The sequence below is a fragment of the Diplotaxodon limnothrissa genome, linkage group LG16 (genome assembly GCF_057381915.1).
Source record: "Diplotaxodon limnothrissa isolate DT_005_m linkage group LG16, D_limnothrissa_male_GT1.1, whole genome shotgun sequence".
Classification (NCBI taxonomy): domain Eukaryota; kingdom Metazoa; phylum Chordata; class Actinopteri; order Cichliformes; family Cichlidae; genus Diplotaxodon; species Diplotaxodon limnothrissa.
The window spans coordinates 25,919,378-25,933,526 of NC_140611.1; the positions used below are offsets into that span (position 1 = coordinate 25,919,378).

The 14,149-nt window shown below is 43.1% G+C and overlaps 1 protein-coding gene across 1 annotated transcript in view; it reads left to right on the top strand.

Annotated features, from left to right (window-relative positions):
* The window catches only part of LOC146616307 (thioredoxin domain-containing protein 6-like), a 38,926-nt gene extending 25,365 nt beyond the window's left edge, over positions 1 to 13,561 (top strand). The window contains exon 16 of the mRNA XM_085374359.1: positions 13,482 to 13,561. Coding sequence (XP_085230485.1) covers positions 13,482 to 13,561 — 80 coding nt within the window. The remainder of the gene's footprint in view (positions 1 to 13,481) is intronic.
* Positions 13,562 to 14,149: the final 588 nt, after the last annotated feature.

The window sequence follows — 14,149 nt, forward strand, 5'->3', positions numbered from 1 at the left end:
GTGGCTCAAGAGTTGGGAGTTAGGGTTAGGGTTAGCCCTCTGACCACTGGTGGTGGTCAGAGGGCCCGGTGGCGCCAGTGTCCGGCAGCCTCGCCTCTGTCAGTGCACCCCAGGGTGGCTGTGGCTACAATGTAGCTTGCCATCACCAGTGTGTGAATGGGTGGATGACTGGATATGTAAAGCGCTTTGGGGTCCTTAAGGACTAGTAAAGCGCTATATAAATACAGGCCATTTACCATCTATTTAGACTTTGATTATTTTCCAAGGAGTTCCAGGGTCAAGTAAGAAGGTAAGCCCACATATTTCTTTTCCACAGAATACTCTCCACAAACATCTCCAAATTTTTAAAACTATGGATTCTCGACAGAAGAGGGATTAATGAGTTCAAGAACAGCAGAACATGTGAACGAAGCATCAGGAGATGAACCACACTAGAACAGTTCATGCAACAATCTGGGATCGACCGGAGCACTTCTTCAGCCTTAAATAGCAGATGATGATGAACAGGCGAGGAAGAAGGTGCATGAGCCCAGAGGGCAAAGACCCGAGGAGTAATCCTACCCCTGAAACACAAAGTCAGGGTTAACTCATTCACACACACTGACAAGGAGAGTTAAGAATGAGGAAAAGAGAAAATGTTTCATTTTTGAGACTTACTCTACTTAGATTTCAAGACAGGTCAAATTAAAATATACCAAGGGGCATTAAAACACAACAATGTAGAATTTTCATGGATATCAAAATAATTGCAGCATTCGTTGTGGCAGTCAGGACGCTGATTGCCTGATCCCTTCATGGCTGTCAGGTTCAATGGTTTAGGGTCTTGTGTTAGACTACCAATCACACCAAGTAGACAAGGAAACCTTGCCTTGCAGGACTACTCACATGAAGTGAACACCTAAATCCTTTTTCCCATTACTCTTAATTGTTTTGCCATATTTATGTACAAAATTGCATTGGTACTTGTACTTGAATTATTAGAGTCTTTTGGCAATGTCTGTGCACACAAAATGGGTTTATTTAATCAGCCAGTATTCAGACATTTTTTGATATGTGTGTCGTGTCCCAAATTACAGATCCTGATTTGATTTTATGCAGAGAATGACCAGTCAAATTTTCAGGCTTTGATCTTTAATCGCTTTTGGTGTATTCATGTTCAGAAAATACCTCGATATGAAAGAACATGCTGGAAGTACCTGATGGAGTATTTTGATATATTAGCAATCATTGTATATGTTATAACATTTTTTGGCAAATCAAGTAGAAGCACAACAGAAATTTGACATAGAATGACCCATTTGTTTTATTCCAAGCGTGGTTCAGCTTGCACCAGCGTCCGTCAGTTCATCATCTTCCTTTAAGGCATTTTTTCTTCTGATTGGTTACCTCTAACAAACCAAAAAGGGTTTCATTTAGTAACGTTGCCTATATTTTATACATGGCACTGCACAGGATCTGCGTGACAAAATATTGTAAAGAGCATAATAAGTCCACTTTAAAGATTTAAAGAAGCTTTGTCTGAGTCTCAAGTGCTGGGTGATGGGTATACAGATACATGTGTACAAATATGAGTTTTTTCCCAGAAAAACCATCAGAAAACAAATTTCTGAGGTCTCCTAACAAAATTCAGCACCAGAATTTTGTAGCTATAACATTTCCTGGTAAAAGGTAGAATGGATCCCAGTGAATAGCAGCAAATTCAGCAAGCCAACACATCATACTGTCTGTTCAAAAAAAAAAAAAAAACAGCTGAAGATGAAAAGAGGATAACTCCTGCAACAGGATAATAACCCCAAACACATCTAAAATTCTACAATGGAGTGCTTCAAAAGGGCCAAGCCATGGCCATCACAGTCCTCCAGCTGAAACACCATCAAAAAATTCACCTCAGAAGTGTAGTTCATGCAAGACAGCCCTAAAATCTACAGAGCTCGAAGAATTTTGAGGGAAGAATGGGTGGAAAAACCCCCCACACATGAACTAAAAGCCTCTTAGCTGACTACGAGCTGCATTTACAAGCATATGGTACTTGTCAGAGGTGGTGTCACAAAGCACTGGCCATGCACGCTCCCCAAAGTTTTGTTTCTGGCTCTTTTTCTTCATGGTTATGTTTGAAACTGTTAAAAAAAAAAGAGAGAGAAAAAAAAGTTTTATTTCAAGTACTGAAGAAATTTCTTATTTAACTTCATGTCTTTTGAAGATAATGTCAGCCTCTTCTTCCTTAGCTATGTTTGATCAGCGCTTTAAAGTTTGTCTCAACTTACCTGCTGCTCTCTGGCAGGTAGCTCCATGCCCTCCTGGGTTTTAAATGCACCTTAGAACACACATGCATCAACACTACAATGAGCGGGTGGAGGGAGGTTTGGAGTCTTCTCTCACCCCCGTTCTCTGCGGCCTGCTGGAGCGGGGGGGCTGGGAGGAGGAGTTGGCCGTCCGACTGGGGTCTGGAGTGTGGGGCCTCCCTGCTGCTGCGGAGTCGGGGCGGTCTGCCTCTCCCCACCGCAGGGAAAAGGGTAACACCACCTGGGTCTGGGTGCAGTTCCCCCCTCCAGGGGCAAGGGTACCTAGACCCGGTTTGTAGAGTACGCTTGGGGAGTGTGATCGTGTGTACAGCGTCTCTTCATGTCTGTCTCCACGTTGGTTGAGTGTGGAGTAAGTGCATATGAGAGCATGAGGGTGGGAATGGATGTTTGTATCTGTGTGTGCCTGTATGTCTGTGTCTATATGTCAGGTTGGGTGTCAGGCGCCACCTCTCTGGGGACATCTCAGGCCCTCCAAGGTTTGGAGGCCTATCTCCCCCTACCACCACTTCCCCTGCCGGTGGCGGACTCCCTCAGACATCGGTGCGTTGGTGGTTCTTTGTGTCCGGGGATGGGCGTCCAGGTACACACCGGCTCACTCCTTGGCGGCCGCTTATCGGGGCCTGGAGCCTGGGGCTCGCTCGGGCCACTTCGGAGGTGGGGTGCCCCCGGCCTCTCGGCCTGGGGCTCGGTCACTCAGGCACAGCTGGCTGCCGGCGGAGCTCACGGGCGTGTCACTGCAACCCCCCCTGGCTTCTGCTCTGCGGCTGCTGAGTGAGCCCTCATCTGGGACTCTCCTCAGCTCTTTCTGGGACAGTGGCGCGGCTGCCCCTCTGTTGGTCTTCCTTGGTCTCTTGTGTTCTGGGGGCCTCTGGATGTCTGGAGTTTTGATCTCCTCCATACCTGCTTCATGCCCTGGAGGACGGGGCTGTGGCCCCCCCACACCCTCTAGCAGATCATTACATGAAGGAACCTTTTAAAAAAACAAGCGCGTCCATGCTCACAGGTGTACAAACGGGTGATCACACACACAAACTACACCCTTTTTGGCTCCTACCTCAAAGCACACTGTGTTCTGTTGATCTTATGTGCTGCACAATAATGTTTAACATTTAGTATTTACTGTCATATTCCCATATATCATTGTGATGTTGTTTATTCTATTACTCTTGTTTTCTTCTGCTTGTTTTCTTTTTTCTTTCTCAACAGGTGATCCAGGTGATCGATATATGCATTTTTTTTCTCTGCTTATTCTGTTGGTTTTTGTCTTTTGCCCTTCTCCCCCGTCCCTCTTCTCAGCTCTTTTTCTTTCCCTCTTTCTTTCTCCCCTTCTTTCCCCCAGTTAAGTCTGTCCCGTATTCAGCAAGTGAAAATAAAATAAACAAAAGGTGAATCAAATGGACCATTACGGCAAGGCTGGGATGGTCAATTTGGTAAAATAAATCCGTTGGGCATCTTTCTTCGCCTTTAGACAATAATTCTGATGGCAAAAGAGCCAAACGGGACAGGCAAAACAAAAAGTTTGTCTCAAAAGTTTAACCATTAACTAAGGGATATCTCCTACATCAGTGAAAGTCAGCTCTTAGCTATCTATAAGACAAAAACTGACTCCCAAACCAGATGTGATGCCACAAATCCTGCCTAGAGGTGTCGAGCTCAGGGGAAACTTTTCAGCAGAGGTGTAAAACTGAATTGTTCCCAGAGAGGATCAAACATACAAACATTTTTTTTCCAAGTAAAGTGGGACTTTTAAGAAAAGGCCTAATTACTTACTCCACCTCTGCTGTTATATAATCTTAGTTTGTGTCTGCTGTTTTTCTCAAAAAGTCCAAAATGACGGTTGGCTTATTTTCAACAGCACTTTAATCAGGCACTACTTTGCACCTGAGATGCGATGTAAGAGCAATCACTGGCAATTATCTGCCAGAATAGAAAAGCAGCAGGAGTGAGAGGTGCCAGTTTAATGTGTCAGTTTACTGTTGGCAATCCATTAAATGCTCACCCCATGGCCACCAGCTTGACCACAGTCATACAAATTCTGACAACCCCCCCTAAAAAACACATTTCAGTTGGCTGACAGGGTCCAGTCACAGGTGTGTTCATTTCAATTGTTCAATCAAGCTGCACAGCTGCCCTGACAAGCCGGATAATTGCTCACCCTTTGTCTACCCAGCTTCCCTGGAGTTGTTCTCTTTTGTAAAAAAAAAATTAACCAAGGCAATTTTCTGAAGTAGCAACTTTAAAATACTTTGAGTATTTTTGATGCTATTTCTACTCCACCGCATTACAGCTAAACGTATTATACTTTTTATTCTGCTGCATTTGTTGGTAGTTAATGACTGCTTTTTCTTAGATTTAAATTACTACCCAGTAGAATAAAAAGTATAAAGGTCCGAAGGAGCTGCATTAAAGAAAGTAATGAGAGAGGAACTTTGTATGTGAGGGTGGTGCAGGACATCTAACAGCGAGATAGTGGTGAGGTGTGTGGTAGGAGTGAGGAAAAGGAGAGCCTGGAGAGGTGGAGGTATGCACTGAAGTGATGGGGAAGTAGAAGCAAGACTGATGAATGGCTTGGATGTGGTGCCAGTGCCAAAAAGACGTGTCGGAGCTGAAGATGTTAAATTTTCATTGGGAGTGACCAAGATAGACAGAATTAGAAGTGAGTTTATCAGAGGGACAGGCCAGGTCGAGCGGTTTGAAGGCAAAGTTAGAGGGAGAAAATGTTGAGATGGCTTGGACATGTGCAGGGTAGGGAAAGTTGATATATTAGAAAAAGATGCCAGAAAGGAGGAGAAGAGGAAGAGCACAGCAGAGAATCATGGATGTAGTGTAGGAGGACACGCAGAGGGTTTGTGTGACAGAGGAAGGTGGGATAGGCCCTATCCCATCTTACATCTCCCACCGCTTACATCTCACCCTATCTGATAGGGTGAGATGTAAGCGGACGATCAGCTGATCTCCCTAAAGGGAGCAGCTTAAAGAAGAAGAAAAAGAAACTACCCAGTAGTATAGTGTAATTCGAATGTGTCATCTTTAATGTCAAACTACCAGGAAAATCTTTGGCTCACTCTGAATAACATCTGTATGCTATTTTGTTTAATTATTACAAATATTAATAAATCATCGTGTGCTCTGGGATTTGTGATGGAAGTGGTTGATGGATTGGGGTTTTTTTTTCTTCCACTTGGGAACCAAATGAATAATTGATTATTTTTTTTAAAGAAAACAGATTAAGACAGTCGTGCTACTTTTTCTTAAGATTCTCATTATAATTTGTCTTTCACAACTTGGTTTGAACATTTGTTTTATGCATCTTTTTATTGCTATACTGCTTAAAATCAGACGCATTTTTAAATTTGTCATCTAACCCTGCACCTCCCCCTTTTCCTTGTTCATACTTGATGATTTGCAATATTGTATCCTCTTTCACCCTATTTATCCATGCCACACAACTACACCATTTACCTGAGATATTACTAATCATTTCTGCTAAATTATTTGTGCTGTGTGATATTTCTGCTAAATTTGTACTGTGTGATAACTGGATTCTTTTAATAATTAAAGGGAATCCACAACTTTAGTTTCGCCTCTTTTTGCCAGGTGTAAAGGCAGAAAACACCTACCCCCTTAAAATAAGATAAAACAAACACCGGTGTCACCTTTAACTTAACGTCTCCTTGTATCCCTGAAACAAATAAGGAAGCATATTTGTCTCCGTCCACAGTTGTAGTAATGAGTTGGCTGCTTGCATCACTGTGCGGTGGTGACGTGTGGCGTCTGGGAGCTGTCCCAGGAATCATGGTGCTGAAGCTGCAGCACCAGTTCAGCAGCCAATGATCACAGGAGAATCCGGGGCTACGGATGCTTTCACCCGGAGCAGGACAGTCCGACCATCGCGTTGGATTTAAACGGACGGATTTAAACCCTCCTGCTTGCTTGGAAATTCGATAATTAGGGATGTAAACCTCACTGAGACTTGCCAGCGACCTGCAGTCTGGCTGAAAATCTATGGGGGGGGAAAAAAAAAAACGAGACTGTGAGTCGTGTAGAAATCGGTGTAGCTCGCCAGGTAAGACAGATTTTTTCGCTTCCCTAACATGGCACGCCATCGATCGACTTAACGTGGTGTGAAAAGCTTACAGGACGTCGACAGCTCCACCGGTTTTAAAGCGTGGCTTTCGTTGTTGTGGCTGGATTTTATTTTTAATTTCTAATTTTAAGATTGAGCGCTGACATTTTGTTCTCTATCTCAGTTCTTTGAACCAAAGGCAGATTTAAATCTTGGTCTCTGCACACGTCGCGAATCCGGAGGGAGAAGCCCGTCGAGATAGTTTATGTTGTAGAGAACAGGCAGACTATTAAGGCCATGAAATGACAGTGGACACTGAGTGAGCGGGCCATAACCTTATTACTTGAATGCATATTCCTATCAGTCTCATATTTGACTTTCCTCTAATAGCCGTTTCGTTCATTGAACTTAGGCTAATGGCTTCAGACACTTGTTTGCATAGGAGGGATTTTTTTGCATTTTATATCCACACCCTCGTGGGAAGACAATAAAAAGCACCCAACCTAAATAAAGTGGATTTAAAAAGAAAAGAAAAAATCTTAAAAGGCTGCTTTGAAACCAAACAAGCGCTGGAAGACGCACCTCAGCCCCCACTATCCCATCCCACCACATATGAAGAAGTGTTTGCTTATGACGGGGACGCATAGAGTACATACTGTTTTCTTCCAGCACCTTTGGATGGTACTGTGAGTTTCTGGCCGGAGACAGCCTGATGCTGCGCAGACAGGGCATGCTGAAGAGCCGCTGTTGCGTCCTGCTTGGTGACCTGAGGGTGCTCCTGCTCGGGCCACCGGCGCCGCCGACAACGCTTCCTCCGCTGACCCCCATGAGCGGCCAGGCTTCGGAAAGCCATGAAACAAGCGTCACCGTCCCCGAGAACAACAACACGTTAACGCGGAGCCACCAGCACCCCGGGGACCGAACTGCCCAGCCTGCTGCGGGAGCCACCGAGCCACCGGGTGCAGAGCGGCCGGTGGCGGGCTGGGTCGATGCTGCAGAGCTGTCGGCGGCCCTGCGCGGCTGCAGCAGCTCCTCCGATGACTGCTCAAAGGGCAAACTGGAGGAGAGGTTCTCTCTCACAAGCTACACGGAAAGTGGCTTCAGGACGCCTGTGTGCAGGATCTGCTTCCAGGGACCAGAGCATGTAAGTGAAGGAAAAATGTCCACCTGCATGTTTAAATTAGATTAATGCCATGCAATGTCAGCCTCATCCATCAATTAATAATAACTCACCCACACCTGCTCTCCTGGGGTTTGTAACACAATGCAATCTGGTGCTGCTGCTCTCGGAGGAGCATAGGTTAACTGTAGCAACAAGTCCTTCCGCCGAGTGGCCGGATCAGGTGTTGGAAATGTTGCACATTTTGCAGACTTTTCATTAGATGAGGGTGCACTGCTCAGGTTTTATTTATACAGTGAAGAAGAAAAACACTAGTAGTGTCTTGTTAGGGCAGCCAGCAGTGTTGGTGGTCTACAACTCAGCATGAGTCGCATTACAGTAACTCATCAGTTGCAGTTTGGCTGGTGCAGCACAATTGAGCCTTGTTCTAGCTACAAGATTTTCCTGAAAGGTGTTCTTTGGTCTGTTTTTATTGCCAACTTTGTGGTAAAGAGTATAAAAGAGACCTCGCATGATTATGCCAATATTTAAGGTTTAATGCTATTAACTATAATTACATGACACTTAGGTGCTTTTTTGTGTGGAAAATCGAGAATAGTGTAATCTTACTTTCAAAATTATTTAAGGAACGACCCCAATACTGGCAGCTGCAGGGCTAGAGAGCTCTCTGAGCATAGGGCCCCACTGCATCTTGCACTCATCCCATTGCATGGCTTGAAAAGACAGCTAAAGCTAGCAGTGGGAGGATAATGAAAGACCTTGTCCCAGTGGCTGACAAGTGTGGAGGATATGCAGGGATGCCGTAACAACTCATTATAGCCAAACACTGAATTCACATCGAGGCATTATATGCATGGAAAATAAAAAATACCTCTCAGTCTGCCTCTCACGCACACCACCTGGAAACGGCAACATAATAATAACGTGCACAAAGCAGATGGAAGAGAGCCTTCAAGTTAATCACACCGCTTGCCTCCGCCTTTGGGGCCATATTGATGATAATGTCACAGTACATCAATCAGAAGAGGAAAATGTGAAAAGATGGCCACGAAGAAATAACATTAAATTATATCAGAGAGGCAGACACTTAGCAATTTGCAGGCATATTAGTTACACTGTTTGACAGAGCTTTTGAGAGCACGTTGACAAATGTGTCACACCTCGCCTGTTGGTAGTGGAGGTAGAGAGGTTATAAAAAAAAATCAAGAAGCAAGATAACCGAGGTGTAGAACATCATTTTTTTATCCGACAGTCTGCACTCACAGTTGCTTTTCCTTTAAGCGGAAGATTTACTGCATCATTTCATGGTCATTGCACAGTGTATAGCCTATGATCTTTCTGTATTTCATCAACTAATTACTCCAAGAGCAATTTTGTGCATCATTCCACCTCTGAGCTCAGACTTTGTAATTATTACTGACATGGGGTCTAGTTATGAGATTGGAAGACAAGGCTTCATCCTTGGTTTTTTTTTTTTTTTTTCTCCCCAAACTCCATGGATAGTCAGCACATGCTGCACTGCATACAAAACACTGCCTTGAAAATTTGCAGTATTTCCCATGGCCTCCTCCAACACATCTCATTAATGCTTCCTTGAGACATTGCAGCAAGTCAATAGCACTTGATTTCATGCTGTCTTATCATTATGCAAGTTTTTATCTTTTGCCAGCTTTCCTCTTGTTGTCTGAGTTGTTGGCTTGGGTGAAGTCCAGATATGGATCTGCTGAGGTGTAAATGGGTACAAGGAGAATGAGGCTCCATTTAAAAAAAGAGGGATGAGTGGACTTTCTGTGTATCGCTCTGTGATACAGGCAGTGGGGACATTAGTTATCCTCTATTCTTCCTTAGCCTTCAGGATGTCACATAGACCAAAGCAGCCAATATCTGATCTGACAACCCACCTCCAAAACACTTCCATCCCCAAGGCTGAGATAGGCAAGACAGAGTAAAGAAGGGAGTGAAAGACATCGCTTTCCTCAAGCATCCCACTAGAAAAGAGTCTTGAGTGCCTAGGAGAGGCAGCCATTGAAAAATGATTGCACTGTGATTTAATATGACACCAAACAATGTAATAAGTCCATGTAATCGGATACCTGTCAGAGTTATAAGTGCCGTTTTCCTTGAGGTGAGATTCACAACCAGAAGTACTTCTGGTTTTAAGGATTTCACATTTTCCTTTTAAATTCAGGGAGTTCTATAGGGAATTTCCAAAAATGTGGATTTTAAGAGGTACTGGTGATTGTAATGGTAACTTTTAAGGTATGCCATGAGACAATGCCTTTTAAAAAAAATCTCTCTGATATTACCTCCTCTCTGCAGTAACAAGAAACACTGAACACATAGTCTCGATAGCACAATTTACAGACTGTGGACTGTTTTGTAGAGTTGTTTTTCCTCTCTTGAATTTTATGGCCAGTTTGGTAAGGAAGAACCAAAGAATAACTCTTTCAGCTGACATATAAATTTATATATCAGCCTATTTTATCAGAATTGACTGGAAAATATAATCCACTCTGTAAGACACATACTGCGAACAATATAATGAAAAACGAAGCCAATATCAGATGAAACTGCATGAATTCATGTCTTTCACCTCTGCACCTCGGGTTATTCATCTTTTTCTTCTTCTTTTTTTCTAAACAGCTAACTTGAGACATACATACTGTATTTCAGCCCACTATTGCTTCCTTTTAGCTAAAGGTCACTGAGAAGCTTTACAGAGCGCTCTCGGTAGCTTGCTTTATTCAGGCTCCTGCTTTCAGACTTAATCTCGACCTCGTCACTCAAAGAATGTGCAGTTTTCAGGTCATAGATTTTCCCACGATACATTCGTGTTATGCACATACTTCAAAAAAGAAGTTTATTGTTTTTTTTAAGTAATGCAAAGGAAAAATTGTGGAATATTTTCCACGTACGAAGGTTACCGAAGTGCTCTTTGAGGCAATCCTCCTACTGTTGTCTTCACGTCAGTTGGATGTTGAAACTGTGCGGGTGCCTGTTGCTTGGGTAGAAATATGTGTTTGCTTTTTCTCCTGAGCACAGATAATGCACTTGCAGAGTGTGTTGTGTCTGAGGCACAACAAGAAGCCTCCAGGGGTCACGTCAGCATCATTCTTTCTGTATGACCCCACAGTGCTGAAGTTTGCTCTGTTCCATCATATGTTGCTTGCCCGTTCGTTGGAAATGGGATATAAACAAGTTGCCAAAATGTTAGATTTTATTTATTCATTTATTTTTTTGGCATTGCTAAAGTCTGTTTTCAGAGGCTGTAAATTCATGAACATAAATTAGAAACCCTAGTTTCTCTTTTTATTCAATTACCTTTTAAAGAGTCATTAACCGCCACTGTAGGCCCGATGGTTCCCATAAAATCAGCACTCAGTGGAACATCCCTCTGCATATATTTTACGATCAGTCATCATAACTAAATAAACTTAAATATTATTGGCCTTCTGCCTCATTTTTCACTTATTGCTCTTATTTTCCTTGTAATTGGTTTAATATGGTTACGTTTATAGATGAAAATTTTTCCCGGCAGTTTTGCAGGTTCTTAAAGAAGAAAAGCCCGCGGACTGATTGTTATTGGGCATCATTGTACAAATCCTCCTTCATTCTGCTTCTGTGCGAGCCAGATTATCATAGCACAGCTTTTCCTTGCTCAGAGTTAATGGAATTCACTTGCATTGATTCGAGACCCTTAAGAAAATGTGAATAGCCACCTCTAATTTATTTTTATGCCATTATATACATTGCGAGGGAATCCAATTTTCTAAGGAGAAAATGACTTGTAGGGAGGTGTTTTGGGAAAATGCAGCACAGAGATGTGAAATAACACAGCCATATCTTTTTAATATGTTGCTCCATTGTGTTGGGCTTCTTTTCACTGATTATTGCTGTTTGATCAACAAAAGGACATTTAGTTATCACTTTCTCCATGCGTGGGCTTTGGTGCCACGTTTGTTATCGGTCTCTCTTGCGCTCCCTCCAGCCTCGGTTGTATTGGAGTGATCTAGGTTTTGGCTCTTGGCTGCCATCAGGCCAGTCACAGTGAGTGGCCCGAGTCCCTCTGGACACGACAGAAGTGTTCTGGTCCTCCTGCCAATACACTCCCACCCTGGCCATCTGTAGATGGGCCTTTTCTCCCCTAACTCCCTGCTTTTTCCTCTCTTCTCTTCAACCAGGGTGCTGCTCCGTCTGTCAGAGGTGTCAGCTAAATAACAACGTGGAGAAATCATTTGGAAACTTGCTGCATTTTTTACTCTGTTCACTGCTTCGTACAATTTTTGCACTCAGGGTAGACATGGAGAGAAAATACTGAATTAAAAATACCTTAGAAATGCAGTGGCTCAGTTCAGAGAGTAAGGAAGGGGAGGGGTGTTGGGGATTTCTTTCAGCAGACAGCCGGCTAATTTCTTTTTGTTCATTCACTACAGGCTCTTTGTTCATTCTCATTAAGATTAAAATATCTGTACAAGGTCTTGCTATGAATTTTATAGAGCCAAGTTTCTTAAGTGCAGGTCAGAACCTTAAAAAGGTGGCATGCCTACATCTTATGGGTCATCATCAATATCCAATATGACAAGATTAGTAATATATTTTAATGAGCTCAGAGCCTGGGGTGAGAGATTAGAAAACTCATCTGTTCCTCAGGCTAAATACGGCTTAAGAGGAATGTCTAGTGAAGAATATAGCTGAGCACATCTTGGTACAAAATGGAAAAAAAAACCCTGAGAGGTGTCAAATTTAGTGAACTTAATGGTTTCGCTGCATTTTAAGTATTTACGAGCCTTCTATATGACAGAGAGAGGGGAAGAAAAAAAAAGTAAATGCTTTGGTTTTCTGAAATCTTGTCACATCCAGCTGGATTGAAAACATGATGGAAACGGCTAAAAATAAGGCAGCTTGATCTCTGCTCCCTCACCTGACACCAGTGATGTTTTCATGTGGTTCACACGTCTGACCACCGAGCAGCCGTTCAGGGAGCGAAGGCAGACCTTTACTTCAGCTGCTTTAAGGTGGTAAAGTGAAGGTCATTTTTAAAAAAGGATATAAGAGCCACCTCTTTAAGATATAGTTCAGTGCCACCTAGAGTTTAATAAACCCGCAACACAAACATTTATTCGGCTGTCCGGTCACATTAATCATACAGTATGTGGCTGTCATCGTGCTGACAGAAGGGATTTGAAATGCCCTTTAACAACCTCAGTGACTAACAGTGCCTTCAAAAATGTCACTTTATGATGGACAGGATGTCAAGAAACCATCCTCTGATAACTAGACCAGATACTGGATCTAGCTCTGAACTGTTATGTGAATTGTAGAGAAATGTAGGTCGACCAGAACGAGTATTTTGAGCTTCTTTTGCATTTCTGTAAGTATAAAATAGTTAATGTCTATAGCAGCTCTACTGATGTCAAGAGCTGTGGTTTGTCTGCTCCCTTTGTGCTGTATGCTGCAGCTTTGTTAGGGTTTGCTCTTTCACAGGTGCTTCGGTGACTAATCCTCCACTTTCAGCGGTACTAGTAATCAAGCATTTTGCCTGTCAACTAGGTGTAAGGCAAAGCTTTCATTTCACACCTGATCTGTTGTTCTGCTGTAACAGGCATGCAAAGTGCTCTGCGTGTGTGTGTGCCTAGCAGTGCACAAAGAGCGCTCAGAAAATCAATAAGCCAACACAAAGAAGTGCAAGAAATATAAACACAGTGTAACGCACTTATTATTGTATGTAAAGGGGTTACGTCAAGAGGTAAATAAGATGGAGAGAAAGGGTCCGTCAGCTGGTATTTTTTCTGAATCATAAATCACTTCTTAGAGTGTACTCAACGAAGGTAGTATAAGGCCATAAAATGGTCATCTAAACAATGTTAACCAGCCCATTAAATCAAGTTATATTCAAACCAGAGCAGAACATTTATGCATTTACTTTGGCTGAATTATGAGAAGCTCTTGTCATGGTTAGCAGGGACTAACTTATTCTGCCTGTTTCCTGCAGGGGGAGCTCCTGAGCCCATGCCGGTGCAGCGGGTCAGTGCGCTGCACTCACCAGCCCTGCCTCATCAAATGGATCAGTGAGAGAGGCTCCTGGGCCTGTGAACTCTGCTACTACAAATATCAGGTCATTGCCATCAGCACCAAGAACCCCCTACAGGTGAGCTGTGGGTGTTAAGTTCACCAATTCAGAAATATCACTGTGTATTTACAGCTCGGAAATTATGACCAAGTTGTTTGTTTTTTGGTGATAATGGCAGTCTAACTGAACACTGCAAAATCTCAAATCATAGAACCTTTGTTATGTAATTAGGAGCATGACACCACTTATATGGAGTTACTTGTTTTCATGTCATATTTTGTTTGTTTTGTTTTGTTTTTTATTAAGAAAACACGCATTAACCGCAGCTCCAGCTGGTCTCTGATGACCAGCCAGTATATTTCTAGTACCAGTCCCAAGGCTAGATAAAGGGTTGGGGAGGGTTGCATCAGGAAGGGCATCTTTGCCAAATCAGACATGCAGCTCTTCAATAAGATTGGTTGAGATCCAGGTTAACGACCGCCACCGGTGCTGTTGAACAGCAGGGTGCGGGTGGAAACTGTGCCATTGTTGCAGGAGGTTGGGGAGGGAGAAATGAGGAAGGAAGGCAGTCATGTTCAGAGGATGTTTGG